The 22,001-nt window shown below is 39.3% G+C and overlaps 2 protein-coding genes across 2 annotated transcripts; both read left to right on the top strand.

Moving 5' to 3' along the window:
- Positions 1-1,215: 1,215 nt before the first annotated feature.
- slc16a5a (solute carrier family 16 member 5a) lies at positions 1,216-11,630 on the top strand. Its single transcript, XM_044014805.1, has 5 exons — positions 1,216-1,370; positions 4,615-5,088; positions 7,610-7,753; positions 8,240-9,079; positions 10,556-11,630. The coding sequence occupies exons 2-5, from the start codon at positions 4,719-4,721 to the stop codon at positions 10,828-10,830; spliced, it is 1,629 nt and encodes a 542-aa protein (XP_043870740.1). The 5' UTR covers positions 1,216-1,370; positions 4,615-4,718; the 3' UTR covers positions 10,831-11,630.
- Positions 11,631-13,864: 2,234 nt separating this feature from the next.
- Positions 13,865-21,944, top strand: tap2t (transporter associated with antigen processing, subunit type t, teleost specific). The gene is made up of 12 exons (XM_044013347.1): positions 13,865-14,115; positions 14,958-15,503; positions 15,862-15,976; positions 16,131-16,261; positions 16,796-17,001; positions 17,368-17,565; positions 18,201-18,329; positions 18,439-18,627; positions 18,707-18,880; positions 19,108-19,267; positions 20,108-20,244; positions 20,533-21,944. The coding sequence occupies exons 2-12, from the start codon at positions 15,002-15,004 to the stop codon at positions 20,725-20,727; spliced, it is 2,136 nt and encodes a 711-aa protein (XP_043869282.1). The 5' UTR covers positions 13,865-14,115; positions 14,958-15,001; the 3' UTR covers positions 20,728-21,944.
- Positions 21,945-22,001: the final 57 nt, after the last annotated feature.

The raw sequence follows: 22,001 nt of genomic DNA on the forward strand, positions 1-22,001 counted from the left end.
ACTTAAGGTAACTTTACCCTTCAGTCTGAGTTTCAAAATGAGACTGTGACCTTTTCCCCAGCTCCAAGTGTTTTGCCTCCTCTAGATCTAGGGCTTGATGCCAGTGATGCCTCTCACTCATGGCCAAGGGGCCACAACAAATGTGTCCAGCAGGGGGAGCTGGAGTAGTCAGAACGCAGAGCTGCTTCCACAAACGGAGAAAGTTGTGCTTACGAAAGACTGGGTGAGATGAACATTTTATTTATTGATTTATTTTAATTTTGTTGGTAGAAAATGCATATCAATTAATGATGTACATTAAATTAAGAAAAATTAATTATGCTGAAGAAGAGAATGAATAAGAAAATGTTGCTTGGTCTGAATATTTCACTAATTGTTGATCTACTTCGATTATCGCATATATATCGCATACTATAATTTATAGTATATCACATACTATAAATTATCAGGTGAGTGGTAGATTTCTGAGCAAAAAACGACCTTGTTGATGCCAAAGGTTAGAGGAGAATGGTCAGACTGCTTAAGTTATTCAAATAACCACTATTCTGTGGTCACAAAAGGCATTTTGTAAAATATTACATTATGTCAATGGTCATCATCATTGAGATACAGTCAGGTGTATTAATGTTTAAAGCGTTTAAAGCTGCACTGCATACCGATTAGCACCATCAAATAAGTGTGTCCTGGAACTACGGTGGCTTTCACGTAACAGAAAAGATGTTGCTCTTTTTCGTTCACCTCAAAACACGAAATTCATGCTATGGCTTTTTTTGTCTGTAGAAAGATGGTGGTGCAACATGGCATCCTCCGTATAACAAGGCCTTGCCTAAAGTACATGTAAGGTTTGACAAGAAGTCACAAAACACACTAAAAACATGGGTCACTAAAAAGGCTGATTTTTTTTGTTTTGTTTTATGTTTATATAAATGTATACACATTTATATAAACATACTTATGGGTAGTATATTCACTGCCGCTGATAAAACCTCCTACATGTTACACCATTGACCTTTTAGGCTAAAGTGTTGTAAAGAGTTACTAAAAACACACTGACATTTAGACCATATTGAATCTCTCTGCTCTCTAAAGTGTGCCACTGAGAGTAAACATTGGCGTGGGTGGGGGGTGAGGAGATCAAATCAAAGTCCCACATCCAGGCTTACTGGTGCCCGGGTGTACCTTATAAAATGGCCGGTGAATGTTGTCAGTCTCCTCCCACCGTAATCGGGCGGACGCTGGGACTCTGCGGTCAACAGAACAAACAGACCCCGGCTGCTGCTGCTCCCGCTGCTCCTCCTGAGGTTCTTCCTTCTCCGGCAGCCAGCGCGACCGCGCCTGTAGAACATTAAACCTCCATCAAACACGAAAGGGTGAGGATTGTTGATCTATTTTCTTCGTTTAAATGCAGTCGCTCACGGAGGAGGCGACACACTCAAGTCGCTTCCTCTTTGGTGCGTATGAGCGCTGAGGCAGTGATGTAGAGGATCTTCATCCACCAGACTTGATGGAAACCAGAGATATTTTTGTCTTTCCTTTGTTGTTTTTTTAATCTTCTCTTAGCGGAATTACTTTGTGACATGTCTGGTCTCTAAACCCGTGTTTAGTGTTAGCTTAAGCTTTCTTTTACACAACGTAAACAAGACCGAAAATGTTGAGGAGTCGCCACGTGTGAGACGTTACTATAGGTAAAGGGGGGGTAAGGGAGTATGTGTATTTAAAAAAAATACTCATTCAAATGTACTATCAACATCTAAAGTTCTTATGTGTTGTTATTCTCATCCCTCGACGGGCTGTCTGCTCTGCTGTGTCCCACAGGACGCATCTGCTGCTCAGCATCACTTTCATTAATCTGTCCACACACACACACACACCCTTTTCACTTTAGTAATAATTAAATAAATAATATACAGCAGAAAGGTGACAGTGTTAAGGCTGAGAACCATTCACCATTTGAATTAATGCAATTTAGGGACAATATGGGGGCAATATCTAATTGTTGATCCAATCTGAGTCATTTCCAACATAAACAGGTTTATTTTTTTTACATTTACATATGAAATAGAGCAGTCAAATTAAAATAATTGTATTTGCAGCCTTTGTGACCATTGTTGCGCGGTTTAAAATTGCCTATTTGATTTGAAATCATACCATTACTTGAATCCAGTTGCAGATGAATGGTTTTTAATAGCACTTTTAAGACTTGAAATGGTATCACACCATGGAATACTGCAATATTTTATTTCCAACAGCCCTAACAAATTCAAGTCAATATTTACTGCTATGCTATATTCAAGTTCTGTTTTATGTAGCTTATATTACAATTAATGTGTGTTTAACTTTGGAACTATAGCACTATTCTATGGTGAAATAATAACTATCCCCACAGTTCTTCAGGAGTAAAGGTGATCTACACTGCGTATACAAACAGTGGCCATGTGGATTGGCATCTAACCTCGGTGCAGCTTATTTTTACTGCATTAGGCTCCTGTTACAGGCCAGATTCAAAAACAGAACTGCTCTCAGGGACTTCGTTTGTTTTGTTGATTCTACTATCCAACCCCAGAAAGCAATCACGTGACTTGACTCTAGTGATGACTTAAGTCGTATATTTGAGGACTTGAGGCTTGTTTGACTAACGTTGGTAAAAGCCTCGACTTGACTTGGACTTGAGACTCGACTCAGACTTGAGTAAAATGACCAAAAATGATTTAACTTATGGAATATTTTTCTCATTACATTTTCTCAAATATTTACAAGTTATTGTTAGAATTTGTTGTTGTTGTTTTTTTTTATAAAACACTGAAAACATTGGGCAATCGAGTGACGCCAACACCACTACCTGAAATTCCATTTGAGACTTCCGTTTTAATCTAAATTTGCTACTTTAATCTAGCGCTAGTTAACATCTTGGTGGCTCAAAAGGTTGCCATTTTTTTAGCCTAACATTTGAAATTAATTTCCATAGTGTAACGTAGGGCTAATGTCAGTATTGTTTACATTTTAGGCCCTGTAGTTGTATTTATTTTAATTTTTATCTATGTTAATTATATCTATTTTTTTTATAAACAATTCAGGTGTGTGGGACCATGAAGCAGTCTTTTCATTGTATGAGTAAAACAGTGTTTCTGTTACAGATACAATTCTAAATATATCTAAATGTGGAATATGTGGGAAATCTCTCATCTTCTACTATATTCATACGACTCGACTTGACTTGCTCGATTCTAGCAAGAATGACTTCAGTCTTGCTTGAGACTGGAAGGCTAAGACTTGAGACTTAATGCATGTGACTTGCATACGTGCGACTTACTCCCCTCTCTCTGGCTCATATTGCTGCGTTGTGGATTTTCCGAGGCCTGAGCCACGATGTACTCGCACAGTTTGAGCAACAGGATGGGAGGAAGTAAGAGAGAAGCACTCTGGACAACCCCTTGACCTCCCATCTCCACAAACATGTTCAGGGGAATACGCATCTTGTTGTATTTGTTTAATGCAAATAAATTCAATTTATTTGCATTTCTAGTTAAAAACGTTTTTTGCATTTTCAGAATCACAGTAGATTCAATCAGATGATTGAACCCCCACTCCCTTCTCTGGTTTATGTCAAATGTTGCCTGGAAATACAGAAACAGGGCTCCTGACTGTCCTGACAAACCACTGTACTTAACAAGGATATGGCAGGGATCTTTTTCCCTGCCATAATATTCACACTGTGAAATTTACATTTTTAGTGCTGTACCTGCCGGACCGTTAAATGGCTGTGAACAGTAATCTACAGTTGACGCCCTGGAAACAGTCTGGCACATCACTTCCCTGTAGAATAGTGAACTGTCACATATCACTGGCTTCAGTAAAGCAGATGTTAATTACCGAGCCATGGAGCAGAGGCGCTACTCTTCTGTTTGCTATGGTTACCTTTAGAACACACATTGTCTGTGTAAAGCTAACAGCTGCATATTAACTCCATCCAAACGGAATATGTTAGTTTATTCGTTTTAATAACTAATAATGATCACATGCTGAGGTAAATTCTGCACTCAAATATTATTAAAAGATTATTGTAAGAGGATTTTTTTGTTCACAGTTCACTACAAAAATGATTTATTGTGGTCCTGCAGTGAAAAGTCCTTTGTCAGATAAACATGCTGAGCCAAAGTTGAGCCTAATATTATTCCCACACATTGGTGCGCAGTGCTGTGCCGGTGGTTATTTTCTCAGGAAAAGAACCCCGGTAGATGTTTCTCTGCTCAGTGGTTGACACAACTGGATATGATGACACCTGACTTTGGGAAATTCAGCTTTGCACATAGGGCTTTTCATTCAAGGGTTTTCTCACAACCACATGTTAGTCTGATGCTGGTCATCGTTTCTCTGAATACAGACACTTCCCTTTTCTCGATTTAGTTTCCCATAGAATGGCATTCATGTATTTACTGATTGTAAATTCTTGACTTTATGATCTTCAGGCCCTAGGCTCATTGTGATATTTTAGCATCTATCAAAGTCCTGGACCACTAACCTGATAATTACAGTTTATTATATTACAATTGCTCTCCAGAGTCACAACTCTTGCTGCTCTGCACGGTCTTATGTATTTTGCTCTTGTCATCGTAGGTTTCGCAAAACGGCCGTGGGAGTCACAGTGACATGGACAGCCACAGAAGTCACACACCCTGCAGAACTAACACAGGAGTCGTGCCTGAAGTGCCAAGCAGAAAATGACTCAGGGAAATGGAATCAAAGGGACGAGCGATTGTTGGCTCCACTCCGAGGACAGCAGCGTTTGTGAGCAGGCCAAAGGTATGGAGTGTGACAACGTTTATGAGGCCCACGACTGTGAACCCAAAAGTGGGGGACCGGGGGAAGAAGAACCCAGAGACTCTGAGGCTGTAAGGGGGCCCGTCACAGCTCCAGATGGCGGATGGGGCTGGGTGGTGCTGGTTGCCACCACCTTGGTCCTGGCTTTGACCCTGGCCTTCCCTTCATGTGTGGGGATCTTTTACACAGACTTGCAGAATGATTTCCACGCCTCTAACAGTGCAACCTCCTGGGTGCCCTCCATCATGACATCCGTGCTTCATGTAGGAGGTACAGCAGTTTATTTAGTTAGTCCTTTTCACACTCTAGCAATGTTTACTTTGATATGTTAATGATTAACATGTGTAATTAATTTGATGTGTCAGGGCTTGGTTGACTTGGTTCCACATTATTTGAGTCAAATCAACATCACAGTTTATCCACCGAATGTTTGTTATTCTATTTGAGCTAGTATTCAAGCACTAAAGCATAGCTAGCAGTACAATAAATAAATCCAAATTTCAGAATAAAACGGAATAATCATAAAAATACAAAATTACAGTTAAGGACATCATATAGTATTGATGTTAACCATGTTCGAATGACCAGCACCTCTTGTCTCACTAACCAGCATATATTATTATTATCGCACACATGTTCAGCATCAAAGATTATAATTGCACATAGTAGTAAACAGTGTATTGCACACCAGCACTGAGTATATGTTCAGTGAGAGGTTACGTCAGGCTCAGGAGAGATAACATAGTTCAAGTGTGGTAGTCATGGTTCCTGGATAGTTTTGTTTGTCTAGTGTACAGGTTGATCTGAAACACGTCTGACGGGAGGAACTTCACTGAGCTGTGTCCAGAATGAATGATGAATGAGGTCCTTGATAATGATTTTAGTCCTTTTCTTTTCACTCAATGAGTCTTGTGAAGAACAAGCTCAGTCTTGTAGAGAATGTTCTGTTTTTCACCAGCAACCATGGTAGTGTTGATGTGCACCTTGTCCTGTTAGTGGTCTTTATTGACTGAACAAAAACCTTGAAGTTCAGGTTTCACTCATGTGCTTTATTGCTGTACCCTGCTGGAGAGCTGTCGATTGGTTGTATTACAGTGAAACGTGGGGATAATATGAAACCTAAGAGTGGGAATTTGGTTTCATTTGAAAATTATTATTCCATGAAAAGATATGACCTGCTCATTGCCTGTGAGTGGCAAATAAATATAATTGAAGACTTTAAAAGCCACAATATCCAATTTCCTAAAATGTAACTAAACCCATTAACCACTTTTTTTGAGGTGAAAACCGGTGTATATGGGTATCTTTGTCCAGGTGCAAATCTTCACAGTTTAGTTTCCTGACAGCCCGTGTGTGACTGTCACACGGAAATAACACAATTGTAGACTTTCTTTTAATTGCATCTTATTTTGAGTGACTGAACACCGAAGGTCAAGGTCCTGTAATATTTGTATCAATTATTAAACGCTAGTTACTGATATGATGCATAAATGAAAGTTAAGTTGAGAGAATAAAACAACAAAACCTTGTGGAGTGATTAGGAATGTCCCATAAAAATATAAATACATTTTTAAAATAAATTTCTCTACTGTCGTGTCACGGAGCCTTATCAGTGCACGCTCAGTGTAGCTACGAGAATTATGTAACCTGCATGAGATCTGGATTATTAGTGTGTGCCTTACAAGGGCATATGTCCTTCGTCCTGTTAGCACCACATCCCACTTACAGCCCTCAGGGGACAACAGCGCCCCCGTTTTCTTTTGCACGTAAAACACACTTTTAATCCTCTCCATCCAAATCTACAAATCTAACCTTTCTGGTTAATTGAATTCCTGGAGGCATCATGTTTATGAGTTCTTCCTCTCGTGGTCATGACCTTCGTATCTCAGGAATGCTTAGCATGCTTGTCTTCAAATTTGGCTCAGACATTTGTGCAGACTTGAAGATGAACCGATTACGTTTTGGTGGTCATAGGTGACACGTCAAGGTTCCTGCTACCTTTTTGAATTTGATTTATCAGGAATGCAAGGAGGGGTTTTCATTTTATCTTCAGCACAAATTTTCATTTGGACTCACACAGGTGTCTCGATTTTAATTTTATAGATTTATATATGGCCAGGCTCCATATTTATACTTGTGTTTTTGCTGTAGCCCTGGTTGCACCACAAGCATAAAAATTGTTATTATAGATTGACATGATGGGAACCTCCTTATCTTTGTGTGTAAGAGATCAAGATTGTGGTGATAATAAAAGGTGACTTGCATTTATTCATTGATACAGAGTTTCTCTCATGTCTGTTACATAAAAGTGACTGAGCTGTTTGCTCAAATATGGGTCAAATGTGTCTCACTGCTTTCAGCCTAAGCTGCATTTTAAAAAAAGAGGCTTTAGATCTTAGAGCACTCTGACATCTGTGTCTTTGCCTCTAACTCATTAAGTATATTTATTATCCACGCCACTCACTACCTTGCGGCCTTGTTGCATGACAACAAAGGCACCAGATTGTTCCAACCTGACGACTCTCCTGTAGTAACCTTTAACCAACATACACTATTGCCACCACTATAGCACTATGCTTAACATGTACAGTATATCCTGTGCACTCTGGGATCTGTCATCGTGAGAGAACCAGTCATGCTTTCAGTAGACTCATTCAACCAGTAAGGATTATGGCTAAGCACAAGTAATGTGAAACATGCTGTAGGATTAGAAAAAGAACCCAGTCTCTCTTTTCTTTGCTTTTTTTTACCCTGTCTGCACAAAACTAAGAGAATTATGTCTTATCCACAGGTCCCTTTTGTAGCGTGTTGGTGGAGAGACTTGGCTGCCGAGGCACGGTCATGTTGGGTGGAGTCCTGAGTGGGCTTGGAATGGCTGCCAGCTCATTTACCCAGTCCATCACCCAGCTATACATCACAGCTGGGGTTATTACAGGTCAGCAAACAAGTCAAACACATGATTATACCTGACTATGTTAACACACTGCAGTAAACAGCCGATGCACTTACAGAGCAGCTGGCGAACATCTCCAAACATTGAGCAACTAAAGAGTCAGATGTTTATCTCAGGTTCTATTGTAAAAACAATAGAAATATTGTTTGACATAAATGATTAAACTAATGATAAAAAAGTACAATTGTTGTGTCATTTCCTGCCCCAAGTGGCCAAAAACTTCTAATGCTTCTTTATTAAAATACTTAAATTATTCCAGTTTAAAATGTTATCTATGATGAAGTCATAGATAACATTCACTTTCACTTTTAGTCATTCACTTTCTAGAGGATGGTCTGAAATGTGGGAATTGTAATGTGACATTATCACAATATAAAATCCAACAGCAACACAAGCTGATTTTGAGTGACACAGAAGATGTTTGGTACCCACTCAAACTCCCTACTTCTTCTTCTTCTTCTTCCACAGGACTCGGTTTCTGCTTCAGCTTCCAGCCAGCTGTGACAATCCTTGGACACTACTTTGTACGCCGTCGCACATTTGCTAATGCCATGTCCTCCACGGGCACAGCCCTGGGACTGTGCACTCTGCCTATCCTTGGTAACTACCTCCATACAGAACTGGGCTGGAGAGGAAGCTTCCTTGTTCTGGGGGCCGTGCTGCTCAACTGTTGTGTTTGTGGCGCAGTCATGAGGCCGCTCCAGCCCCGCAAGCACAGAGGCAAGCCTCTGATGAACCATGATCCCCATCCATCAGAGAAGGAAAAAGCCAGCAAGGAAAAAGGCTGTATGAGGATAGTATTTAACTACCTGCTTGCCTCCCTGAGCAAACACATGGCCTTTGACCAGTTCTACAACAACCGACGTTACTGTATGTATTCCATAGGCATCACCTGGATGATGCTTGGGTTTGTGGTGCCGTTGATTTATCTGGTTCCCTATGCCACCGCAAACGACATGGAGCAGGACCGGGCCGCACTGCTGCTTTCCATCCTGGGAATTGTCAATATTGTGGTGCGACCTCCAATAGGGGTCATTTTCAACATGCCCTGGTTCAAGGGGCGACACATTTACATATTTGCCTCGGCTTTGCTGGTCAACGGGCTCAGCAACAGTATCTGCTGCATTGGGCCAAGTTTCCCAGTGCTGTTGGCTTACGTGATAACCTACGGCCTGTCCATGAGCTTGGTGGGCTCCCTGATGTTTACCGTCCTCATGGATGTAGTGGACATGAGCCGCTTCCCCTCATCCCTCGGCCTACTTGCTGTCATGGAGAGCGTCACGCTTCTCATTGGGCCTCCTCTGGCAGGTAATGTAAAGCAAGCACAGAGAGTAACAGATCAAAAGGAAAGACAAGGAGCACCAGTGTGATTTTGTAGACTGCAGGCAGTATAAAGTATTCAGGAACTCTAAAAATAGACGTGCTCTTCCTGGAGGAGTCTGAGGCCCTGTTAAAACAGAGAAAGTGAATCTGAGAGTTTCAGCCTCTAAAACGGGAATATTTTCTGTTTGTTATGGGGTTTTTTGCTCCCTATAACAAAGAAATTATTAAAACGGAATAATTTTGGTTTCTGGACAAAACAAGACATTTGAGAACATCATCATTTACAGGTTTGGGAAACATTGTACTAAAATAAAGCCAAAAAAAATTGATGTAGGCACTATCATCCATCAGTCGTTCACTCCATGTTTATCACATCAAAACATTCCAAACAACTTGAAAAAAACTTTTTACCTAAAAAGTTCAAGATGTTTCGGTTTCATTTTTGCTGAAAGGATGTTGGCTGCAAGTCCAGCTGTAAAAAATGTTGTTCTTCTACCTCTGATAAATATAAATGTTTAAAGTCAAACTGTACGTGTCAGTACTGGACAATCAGGAACAGCTACACGACTACTAACACAGAACATGAATCAGAAATGCCCAACACACTGAAGTTGAAGTTGAAGTTCGAGTGCACCGTTAACTAGAAAGCACGAGCGCGTGTGTGTAATGGGATAGACCCGTGTCCTGCGGGTGAGTTGTCACTTGTTTCGAGCGTACACATTTCTTCCCGTGTGTCATTTGAGCTGGAGAAATACAGGAATAGAAGCTGTGCCTCCTCTGCGTTCAAGGCTGCTGCTGTTAATAACATTCAGTTTTGGCTGGTTTTGGCTGGTACAGAGATGACAAAAAGCTGCCTCCACCTCACATGACAGGACCCCCTGTTTTATTTGACTGCTCATACAATCTAGCACTATTTATTATTATTATTATATTATTTATTTATTTATTTATTTATTTATTTATTTATTTATTTATTTAAGTGGTCATCATCTTTGTCATTGACAAATTGACAAAAGTTGATCTCAAAGTCACTTCCTGCTAAAAAAATTAAAGCCCTACACTGCTCTTCTGTCAAGTTTTAAGAGTAAAAGATCTGGATCTGGATCTGGAAAAAATCGAATTACGCAATGAATTAAACAAACAGCAGCATCATAATGATTCAAAGTTAATTCTTCATTTGATCAAGTGGGAAAAATGGGTGAAACCGCCCTTTAACTTATACTCACGTAAAATTGTCACAGGAGAGAAATAAACTTTTCAATTTATTTGAATCATTTTCACTTTAAAATGACTCGGTTCTCACAAAACAAGTTGCGGCTGAGTGTATTTAGTTTCTGCTTTTCTGTCTTGTCTGTCTATCTAGTCTGTTGACACCGCATAAATGTCACACAACTTCTTGTTGAGGTCCTGACATTGGTGGTGTCAGAAAATGCTGACACCATCTTTTTGTTTTCCTGACAGGGATCCTGATTGACTACACTGGCCAGTACTACCACGTATTCTTTGTCTGCAGTGCTGTTGTCGCCTCAGCCGCCGTGTTCCTCATGGTGTCATTTTACTGGCTGGACAAGCAGGAGAGGAGAAACGTGCCTCAGCAGAGTCAGTCGTCCCCTCTGCCTAACCCGGCACCACCTGCTGTCGACATAGCTCCGGGCTGCCAGTACAGCAGTGTGCCCACAGAGGGAGACAAAGACAAGGTGTCGACCAAGGGGGCAGAAAACAACACCAGTGTCTGAAGCTGCTCACACAGCGTAAGCTTGCCTGGTGCACCAGATGGTGCAAAGTTTACATTTTAGTGGTTGAAAGGCTTTGCACACCTGACCTGGTCTCAATTTTGCCCTGTGAGATAAACATCTGCCATCTGGTCTGCCATAAAAGTTAGGGGGGAAAAAATATATATCGTTCTATGAATAATTAACGCAATATGATCTCTCAGAATCAGCAGATGTGCACTTGCAACCACAAAGTGATTATACTGTTAATTGTAAAAATGCTGCAGATCGTATCCATAGGATCACGCCTTCATACGTCATATGAGATATCTCACTTTATTAAGTCAAGTCATTTTATGCGATCCTAGGGAAATCTTACCAAAAAAAAGCATTTCAGATGTGTACTGTTGAACACTGGTATAGTCAGCTTAACCATCAGTGTTTTATTCACTTAATTACCATCAGTGCTTGAAGTGGTAAAAAAACAAGTGCTGGTACTCCCCTTATCCAGATACATGTCTGTAAGTATTACTTCATCATTTAACAATAAATTATGAAAATCTTCAGTAAATAAAAGACACCATAAGATGTAAGTAATGTTCACAACATCTATTTATTTAAATATTCAGTCTATATTAAAATAAATAACTTACTGCATGTTTCACATTTTTGCCAGCTCGTTTAGATTATCCTTTAAACTTTATAGTTGGTGAATATAACTAAGCATTAATGAAAATCTTTTAAACGCTTTTAATAGATATTGTTCTTCTTCTTCTGCCTTTAGGGGTTGGACACAGCAGATAATCTGCCTCATAGATATAAAATTCAAGACACTAGACTCATGTGAGAAAGGGTACATTTACATTTAAGCATTTAGCAGACACTTTTATCCAAAGAGAGGAATAAGCTACATAGAAGAAATCTTGGAAAGAACTCCACAAGATGGGAACAGTGGACTGATAGAGGGTGAGAGTGCCGAGTTGGATCCAAGTGCAGAAGGAGATAGGGGAGGGGCTAGGGTCAGTGCTAGGACAGAAGATGCTCTTGGAAGAGCTGGGTTTTCAAGAGCTTCTTGAAGATGGACAGGGACGCCCCTGTTTAGGTAGCGCTTGGTAGGTCATTCCACCAGCATGGAACAACACATGAAATAATAATAGTAATAACAACAATAATAATAATAACATTGATTTATAAAGCGCCTTTCACAAAACCCAAGGCCGCTGTACAGTTGAAAACAGAAGACAGATCCAAAACACAAACACTAACAAACAAACAATCATGTGGCAATCAAGTGTTGCTTCAACATGGTGATATACATGACTCCAGAGTTAGTGCCTGGGGAGTAGTCAGAGGGAGTGAGTTCCAGAGGGTTGGAGCAGCGACACTGAAAGCCTTGTTGCCAAAGAAGAGAGGAGACGAGACTGAGGTCAGCAGACCACATCCTTTGATGAACAGAGTAGTTGAGGAGTAACATAAGCATTTAAATTGGTTGGAGCAGACCCATGAAACACTTAATGAATAATGAATTGAACAGATAAAATAAGATAGAGTAAATAAAATGTATTTAAAATAGTAAAATGACTGCATACCGGACAGTACTGGCCCACTTCAAGCACTGGTTGTGATCAAATAACAACGTAGCTGTAAATGGGCGACATCAAGGTGGTAGAATACAAAGTAATTATCAAGGAAATAGTTATTATTTGTTATATTTTTCTTATTGTCAAAAAGAAATCCTGCATCATCATCAGGCCGCAGAAATATTACTGTACTGGGAAAATACATACGTCGTAGACCATGATGCTCATGATGGTCTGAGGTGTTTCTCTCTGAAATATCCTGGTGTATGAGGAGTCGTATTATACACAATAGAAGAGGATATTGTTGTTTGTTTATTTTAATTTTCTTTCATTCTCTAAATGTCATCCAGTTGCTACTGATTTAATTACATGTCTTTATATTTTGAAGGTGTCGATTTCCGATGTTCCTCGCTGAAGTGAAGGCGTCGATGTTGACTTTAAAACTTTGAGGTTGCATTGAAAAACAAGGTTGTTCACTGTTGCATGTAGAACATCTTATCTATTGTAATAGTCAGCATATTAATTATGTTTCTGCTTCAATGTGCTCTTTATTTCTTTACGGAACAGTGCCTTTTTATATGTATATGTATACATATATATATATATATGTATATATATATATATATATATACAAATTCTCAAAGATCATTAACATCCACAGGGTAATATCAGACCCTTTCAGGAACAAACATTTCATCACAAGAGCGCACTGAGGAAACGTACACATTTAATGACACTTTAAATGAGTTTACCTGCAGGTCCATTCAGAGTTTATGTGACAGACTTGTCCTTCAATGAGTGAACACTTGGACATTTGAACAAAGCTATTTTATTCCAGATGTGACTGACAATGATTATACTGTACATTTCAGGTATAAGTGAAAAAAAAAAAAAATTAACCAGATGCTCCTCTACAATGATATAATTTATGAGTTGTTTTTAGAGCTTGTCTTGCTTTGGGCCAAATTATACCTTTTATTATAAATTCTTTATTTATGCAAAACATAATGATTATAAGGAAAATAAATGTTTGATTATCAGTCATTTCTTTATTGTTATTTTGTGCTTTATTGTGTGTTTATTTATTTATTTAGGTTTTGCCATGGATGAAGCCAGTTTTGTGCATACATAGCTTTGGGTACAGACATAATTCTTAAACAGTGTCAAATTACATTTAAAAAAAATATATATATTTAAACAAAGTAAACTGTGCCATTACTTTGAGAAGACAAGGACAGTAGTTGAAGAATGAACTAGCACTGAGATTTATACTATTACAAACGATTTTGAAAAGTAAAACACATCTTCACTTAATTCAGTGTTCTGTCTTAAAACAATGATTTAAGAGCTATACGAAATCAACAGCAGGTGGCGATAATGCTCCGAATGTGTGCAATTCGCTATTAAACAACAATAATAAGAAGAAGAATATTGAGGAAATGGCAAAATTGTTATCCATGGAAAAAAGTCAACACCGCCATCTTGTGGCTACACTGTAAACTGACGTGCAGTAATTCAGTCTGTTACGTCTTTAAAGCTCTACTTTTCCTGCGAAATTTATATAAAACTAAAAAGCGAACCTGGACTTTGGTCAGTGCTTGATATGTCGAGTGTTATTTTTACTTTTGTTCGCGTCATGGATCACCGTTCATACGCCACCCCAGTCAAAAAGAAAGTGAAAGTGAATGACGGAGCAGTTGGTAGCTAAGTCGAGGACGGCAAACACCAGGTAAGATGTCCAAAAAATAGCGGCAGTGCAGAAGAGAAGCTGCACAAATGTTGGCTTTTTGGTTAATGCAACGTTTTGAATTCAACCGGGCCTCTAAAAACGGACGTAATGTCGTACTGTTGTGTGCCGTTTTGCATCTGTTCTGTGTGAAGTGGAAGCTGTTTCGCTAACACTAATACTGCAGGGGAAAAATAGTATGTCGATACTTGGTAATTTTATTTACCCATGGTCTGCTTAAAAAGTAAACATTCTATGAGTTTCTCATTTACAAGAGTATTTCTGTTTTACTACAGTTTTAGTCTTTTACCTTAACTTTAACTACATCTACTGCTGCTTTACAATAGATCTAAGCATGGAAAACCAACATTATGAACATAAGAGCACATGCAGAACTATTAAAACAGGAATTGGGTCAACGTGAATAAGTAAATAATCACTTATGTAAAGAAAATGTGCAGATACTGCCATAAAAGTAATGAAAAATGGGCTTTTATAAGTTAGTTTATAAGCTAAATGTTACACTGCCCACCATCATTCGTTCATTTGAATATGTATTACACATTTGCTTATCCTACACTCATCTGTTACAAAAGCCCTGTACCAGCTCTACTAATGTTAAAACTTGTAAGATTTAGATCTGCAAAAACCATTCCACTTATAGAGAGTTAGTTGCCAACTTTTTGAGTATTTATTCAGGAATTCATGCTTTCCATCGTCTTGAATATCTACAGATGGTCTACTTTAGGGATCATCTTAAGCACTTTTACAATTTTTTATTAAGTCAAACAAAGTAATCTACAGTGTGTGTTATAACAAAAACAATATTTTTATTTTTGTTCTAGGATCAGATTCAGCCCCCAGCAGGTTGACCATCCACCAAAGTAAAATGAGAGAAGTGGCAGCAAGTGGATTTCTCATTATTCTTTTTGATGCAATGCTGACTTTGGCACTATGGGCCGGACTGGTGATGCTGCAGTGGTCCATTTGTGATCAGCTGGCACTTTTATGGGCTTTTGGTGTGCTAAAGTGGGCTACTCTCCATGTCTTCACCTCCATGCTGGCTGATGGAAAGCCCGAGCCTGTGCTCTGCAGGTTTGTCGCACTCCTCTGCCTCCTTTCTCCTGTTCTTGAGAGTGGACGGATCTTTCTGGCAGGTCCTGCAGAGGCTTATATGAGACCATCTCCTAACCTCAGCGTGCTGCTCTTGGGCCCGATGTGCTCGTCACTGGCCTGTGTAGTTTGGGAAAAGGGTCTTTGTGCTGATGGGAAGAGAAAAGGTGTCAACAAAGAAAACACCAGAGAGCTGCTGATGAGAGTGCTGCAATACTTCAGACCGGACACCTTTTATCTGATTCTAGCATTTGTGTTCCTCATCTTTGGAGTTATCTGTAAGTGTGAAATAATTACTTTATTACTATTTCAAATAGTGAATCACCTGTATATGACTCTACAACCGTAATTGTTGTGCAACAAGTGCAACAACAGTAATAGGTCACCACAGAAGGTTTTTAGAAAGCACCAGTGATTGTGAGCTCTGGCTGGCTCTCAGATGAGAAGTGAAACATCATCATGGAACCCGAGCAAGTCTAGTTGCCGTAGTACAGCTGCATAAAATCCTCTAAGATGCTACAGTTGCTATTTACAGCATGATATTTTAAGAACTTCAATGTGATCACACCACAGAAACTTCATATGCAGTATTTGATCCCTGTTTATGCCATCTGTGATATTTATCTTTCCTAACAGGTGAAACATTTATCCCATTTTATCAAGGAAAGGTAATTGATATGCTTCGGGGTCAAGAACTTCACTCTAGCTTCTATTATACCATTGGGCAGCTGGCACTTCTCTGTCTTGGAAGGTAATTGAACAAAATTAATACTATATTTTCATGCAACATTCAAACCAACATAATTGCTGTGGTGCGATTTGTTTTCATGATTTGTAAAAAAAAAACAAAAAAAACAAGCAATGAACGAATATGCCAAACTTTTGATATATCTCCATCTTGACAGTGCTTTGTTTTCTGGCATGAGAGGAGGGATATTTATGTTCAGCCTGGCCAGACTGAACAAGAGACTGAAGCATCTGCTGTTTGGCACCATCCTGCAGCAGGAGGTGCCCTTCTTTGATGAGAACAAATCTGGTGAGAAGCACATACAATATAATTTGAATGCTGTGATTTACCAGGTTAACATTTTGGCCCCACATAAACATCATTCAGTGTATGTGGAAACCTTTTAAGGTCTGGTTTTAGCATATGTAGCTGTTAAACTAGAATTAAATCTTTATGATTTAATTATTTTACTCATCTAAGAATTGTGTTTTCATTACCATAGATTGAGCCCATTGTGTACAACCTTTTTACTTAAGCAGCCCGGAAAAAAACCCACCAAAAGATGGACTTAAACAAGTTTTTCTTACAAGCTTGGAGGAAACGGTTAATATGAATGGTATTCTGTAAATTTCCACCTAAACAAGGCTACACACTCCGGGGATACATCCCAAAAAAAGTAATTCAAAAGGTTTAGTTAATCTACAAGTGTGTATGCACTATTTTTGTCCATTAGCTACATCTTTACATATAAAACCCTATAGAAAGAACAGGACCAATTTGATTAGATCTTTTTTATAAATATACTGAAACTTGAATGATCAAGGTCTTCTTTCTTAAATCCAGGACATCTTTCCTCGCGTCTGCATTCTGATGTGGACCGGATGGGCCGCACAGTGGCACTAAACGCCAACTTGCTGGTTCGCAGCACTTTTAAGACTTGCCTCATGCTCATATTGATGTTAGACCTGTCTTGGGAGCTCACCGTGTTCACCTGCATAGAGATGCCACTCTTGGCCGTTCTACAGAACAAATACATTACCTTGTCTAAGGTAAGTGTTCTTAGTGTTTATTAGTCATAGTCCAGCAGTTGGAGGCTGTGTGCTTTTTCGTCTTGCCTCCTTTGTTGTGATTTAAGGAAAGGAAAGCCTCTTTATTGTCATCATACAACCGAAATTGCACAAGGAAATGACTAAGGGTTGACGGTGCCACAAGGACCAACCTGACTTCATACATGTTTTTGATGGGGTTACTGTGTGCAGTGTGGTGATGTCACCACAGACAAACAAAACAAATAGAAAACACTACTATATTGACTAATATCACAAAGAGACAATTTTAACCTGTTAAGTCTTAGTCTGATCTGATGAATGCAGTTACTTTTTACTGAACTGGCCTGTTATTGGTTGTCAAAACAGGAGCTGAAGGACCAGATGCAGGAATGTCAAGCTCAGAACAAGGACCTGGTTTTCCAGACGATCAGCGGGATTCGTACAGTCCGCAGCTTTAACGCAGAGGAAGATGAAATGAAGAGCTATAACAAGGCTCTCGGCAAGATGCGTGCTGTCAAGACACGTTCACGTATCTACAGTGTAATCTTTCTCATTATACGGAGGGTAAGGACGACACTGACCATCAGTGGATGAACCATGTAGGACCAAGCTGCAACTGTTAGTGATGTCACCCAGGATTTTTATCAAAAATGCTGTTTCAAAATTGAGTTAGTAAATCCATAACATTTTGAAACCCCCTGTGCATGAGAGCTTGTTAAAGTAATTCAGGGTTCACAGTGTGTTGAGCTAAGAGGAGCAGCTTCAAGATGCATTCAAGAAACATCTTAAATTTCATCCCTTCTGCAAACACGTGCATTCCATTAAGTAAATATTTGCTGAAGCTGCTTGATACCAATGTGATTAATGTTGATGCATGCAGTCATTTTTTTAATATAATTAAATAGTATAAATAAATAGTCACATTAATTGATAAACTTAAATTATCAAATGTTCAGACCGGTCTCTATGTCTGAAACCTTGAGATTTACAGTGTGGGCTATGCCATGTTGATGTTTTGCAAACTGAAATTCACAGACGTCACCTGCAACTAGGAACCTATTTGTTTTTGGAATGAGCCCCCATACAAACTGTATGTGCTGCCCCAGTAACATTAAAGCACCATTTCATTTAGGAGCCTGTGTTATTTGCAAATGTTTATAACTGCAATATCATTAATTTCTCTTTCTGTGTGCATTTAGATGGTGAGCCTGGTGATAATGATACTGATGCTGATACAAGCCCGCAATCTCATTTCCTCAGGCCGACTCAGCATCGGAAATCTGGTGTCTTTTTTCTTATACCAGAAACCGATGTCAACCAATTTAAGGGTGACCCAAGTTACAGATATTCACCGTGCAAATCCTGTTCTTTATGTGTTTTAGTCATAACATACTGTACAGCGTTCCTCTCACCACTGATCATTTCTTGTTCTCACAGGAGATTTTGTATGCCTGCGGAGAGACATTGTCCACAGTTGGAGTCATTTCCAAAGTGTTCAGCTATCTTGACAGAACACCAAAGTGTAAGAAGGCGGGTGAGCTGGCTCCTGAGAAGCTGCAAGGAAGAGTTGTTTTCCAAAATGTCACCTTCTCCTATCCCTCAGCTCAAGATACAGTAGTTCTGAAGGTGACAGTTTGTTACTCTACTCTCAACACCTCATTGTGGGCTGCAATTTCATCATGACATCATAAACTGTTCTGTCCAGTCAGTTTCAATGGAGCTGCAGCCAGGAAAGATAACAGCTTTGGTCGGTCCCAGCGGCAGTGGAAAGACTTCCTGTATCCACCTCCTGAAGAGACTGTATGAACCTGAGGAGGGACAAATCCTGCTGGATGGAGAACCGCTGCACCGTTATCAACACCATTACTTCCATAATAAGGTAGAGACAGCTCAGTATGATGTAGATTCTAATACTAATTCCTAAAAACAAATGTATCAAAAGCAGAGACAGACAACATGCATGATTCTGCACCTTACGCTAGTGCAATTATCTGGTGTTTCTGTATGAGATTGTCATACATGAAATACTGTACCACCATTTTCACCTCGTAAATTCCATCATCAACCAGTGAGTCACAAATACTAGCATGTGTTTCAACTTGTCAGGTCGCCGTGGTATCTCAGTCTCCTGTGCTGTTTTCTGGTTCAGTGGGGTACAACATTGACTACGGCCTGAAGGACTGTAGCATTGAGAAAGTGAAAGAAGCTGCAAAGAAAGCCAACGCACATGACTTCATATCTGGACTGGAAAATGAGTATGACACAGGTACAGAACTGTCCATGACTGTGTGCCTCGCACTATGTTGAGTTACTGGATTCATATGGTTCTTCATTTGAAAGATACGATTCCAATTTGGAAAACCCTTAGATCAGTCTTTTAGTATATTATATATTTCCTGCACAAATCTTGGGAAACTCATATCCACTAACAGCTCAAGGTCAAGTCTTGCGTGACCTTGAGCTGTTAGTGGATATGATAGTGGGATAAGATAATAATGACCAACTTAAATATGGGTGCAGATTTATAACACAGGGGTTGAAATCCATGTATCCCAAATCATGAATGCTTGCTCTCACTAAAAACAACAACAAGGTTTACCTAATAAAATCTACTTCAGCTTAAGTCTGCAATATCTTAATAATAATGTTATCTGCTTTATCTCACTGTTAGAAAGAAACTTCATGTAAACCAGTCCCCTGCACCAATGTCTGTAAAGAATATTTGCATTTTTAACTGGCGGGGACTCAGGAGCTGCGACTGCTAGTCTACTGTTCCTTATTTGGTTTGTGTCCCTTAGGCTAATCCAAACTAAGAATTTCAAAGACTCAAAAGGTAACACATTTGCAGTTAATGATGGGAGACATCAGTGGATCAACAACGTCTGTGATGGGATGTTTCTCTATGGACTTTGGTGCAGAAGAGTGAGTTTCCAGTCAGAAATTGTAGTCTAGTAGCGAGTTAAAGAAGATATATAATTGATCCAAGCAAAGGTAGACTTTTTTTTCTGACACAGGGGCTGACTATGACTATGTGTTTACACCTCATGTATTGATTTATTAATTAGTTGTCTGAATATCAACTAATGCCTGTTGGTATACTTCACAGAGGTTGGAGAGTGTGGCAACAAACTTGCAGATGGACTGAAACAGTGCATCGCCATTAGCAGAGCTCTGGTTCGAGATCCGCAGGTTCTCATACTGGATGAAGCTACCAGCAAACTCGATATTGAAGCACAGCATGCTGTAAGTAAAACATGGCCATTGCATGCTAATGGCGCCATTCAATCTGGAAATAACAATATATTGAATAGCCACCATGGAGCAACTCCACTGGTTGCAAATAGAGATCAGTTTCACTGTCTGTCATGTCTAAGGGATGTGAAATGTGCTTATTTCCCACTTGATTTATATTAGTAAACTTTTTCCTGAGGAGTTAATGTCTCAATCACTCATTTAAGTTCTTCAACAGCATATGATGTGAATTTTTAAAATTTTGATCTAATTTCACATATGACGGTGTCTGTGTCATAGGTTTTGCAGGAGATTCTGTCTTGTGGTTGGACAGTCCTGATCGTGGCTCATCAGCTGAAGACTGTGGAGAAGGCTCATCACATCATCTTCATGGAGAAAGGAACCATTATGGAAGAGGGAACAGATGAGCAGCTCATGGCCAAGCGAGGATTGTACTATCGTTTGAAAGAGGAGATGTTCTCTGACCACATCTGACAGAGACTCAGTGCTGTTCTTTCACTGTTTTGTACAAATGAACAAATGTAAACGGTCTGTATTTATGAAGTGCTTTATGCTACAGTTTTGCCATTCACCCATTTGAGCAACATGGGGTCAAGTGCCTTGCCCAAGGACACATCGGTATGCAGATTAGATTTAGTTGATGTAGAATAGTCGGAATTGAACCGGCTACCTTTGAGTTAGAAAACAAACTGGCTCTACCACTGAGCTCCCGTCACCACGTCGTCTGCTTGTTTCTTGCTTCAACTTTGTGCACAAGAGTATGATGAGTGAGGACAGTGAACAGTCTGTTCACTGTCTGCACTTTTGTAAGTCGCTTTGGATAAAAGCGTCTGCTAAATGACATGTAATGTAATGATGACAGAGAAAGTGAGGTCAAAGTGACGTCAATGATATTTGGATGTTTTACACGAATTCCTGTGAGTTGAATGTAGATTATTCTACATTTTGTCTGAAATGTTTTAGATAATATGGCAAAAATTAGGACCTAAATCCCTGATTTAACACATGTGTGACAGCAGCAAAGTGTCAACGGCGCTCAGATGTGCATTTGAATAGCCAGCATAATGGGACCTCAACGGGAAAAAGAAAGGGGAACATTTTGTTTGTTCATTATTGTTCATTAGGTTTTTATTTTTTCACATTATCAGACAAACATCTAATCATGATGTTTAAAATGTATAAACTGGTAAGTGTAATTCTAATGGGTTGTTGTTTTTGTGTGCAGCACTTTTTCTTTCATCTTTGTATTTTTACACTCTTGTTTTGCTGTTGTATTTGACTGTCTTTATTCATCTTGTAAGAGGAACAGACAGCACAGCACAAACAAGGTGGTCTGAGGTAAGGAGTTACTCTTCGGTTCTTATCCCCCACGAACACTGCCGTCTATCAGACAGAGTCTGGGAATCTAGTGATACCAGGCACACAGACAGACAATAGAACATCAATGCACATTAAAATGCTATGTGGATAAATTAACTAATGCATCTGTTTATACTGCAATTTTCCCATTACAATTACCATAATACAATACACAATATTTGTTCCACAGCTGACTTTGATAAGTGTGACTTTGGTCAGTGGAGGTGCAAATCCTCATGTTCATTTAGAAACGGATGGTTTCCATATGTAAAGACAAAAAGATGTGTGCATTTTTTTTTTAAGTGCTTCTTATAAAGTTCTTTCCACAGTTAGAATGTTGTTTTCATTTGCTTATGCTTATGATCATGCTTATAATCTCTCAAAAAGTT

The sequence above is a fragment of the Solea senegalensis genome, linkage group LG18 (assembly GCF_019176455.1).
Source record: "Solea senegalensis isolate Sse05_10M linkage group LG18, IFAPA_SoseM_1, whole genome shotgun sequence".
NCBI classification, from domain to species: Eukaryota; Metazoa; Chordata; class Actinopteri; order Pleuronectiformes; family Soleidae; genus Solea; species Solea senegalensis.

What these genes read in the sequence shown, in the direction of transcription:
- slc16a5a (XM_044014805.1), top strand. Translation starts at nt 4,719, where the DNA reads ATGACTCAGGGAAATGGAATCAAAGGGACGAGCGATTGTTGGCTCCAC. An exon ending in CACAGCTGGGGTTATTACAG is followed by an intron (nt 7,754 to 8,239) that starts GTCAGCAAACAA and finishes CTTCTTCCACAG; the next exon opens with GACTCGGTTTCTGCTTCAGC. An exon ending in CATTGGGCCTCCTCTGGCAG is followed by an intron (nt 9,080 to 10,555) that starts GTAATGTAAAGC and finishes TTTTCCTGACAG; the next exon opens with GGATCCTGATTGACTACACT.
- tap2t (XM_044013347.1), top strand. Translation starts at nt 15,002, where the DNA reads ATGAGAGAAGTGGCAGCAAGTGGATTTCTCATTATTCTTTTTGATGCA. An exon ending in GCACTTCTCTGTCTTGGAAG is followed by an intron (nt 15,977 to 16,130) that starts GTAATTGAACAA and finishes CCATCTTGACAG; the next exon opens with TGCTTTGTTTTCTGGCATGA. An exon ending in AAGATACAGTAGTTCTGAAG is followed by an intron (nt 18,628 to 18,706) that starts GTGACAGTTTGT and finishes TGTTCTGTCCAG; the next exon opens with TCAGTTTCAATGGAGCTGCA.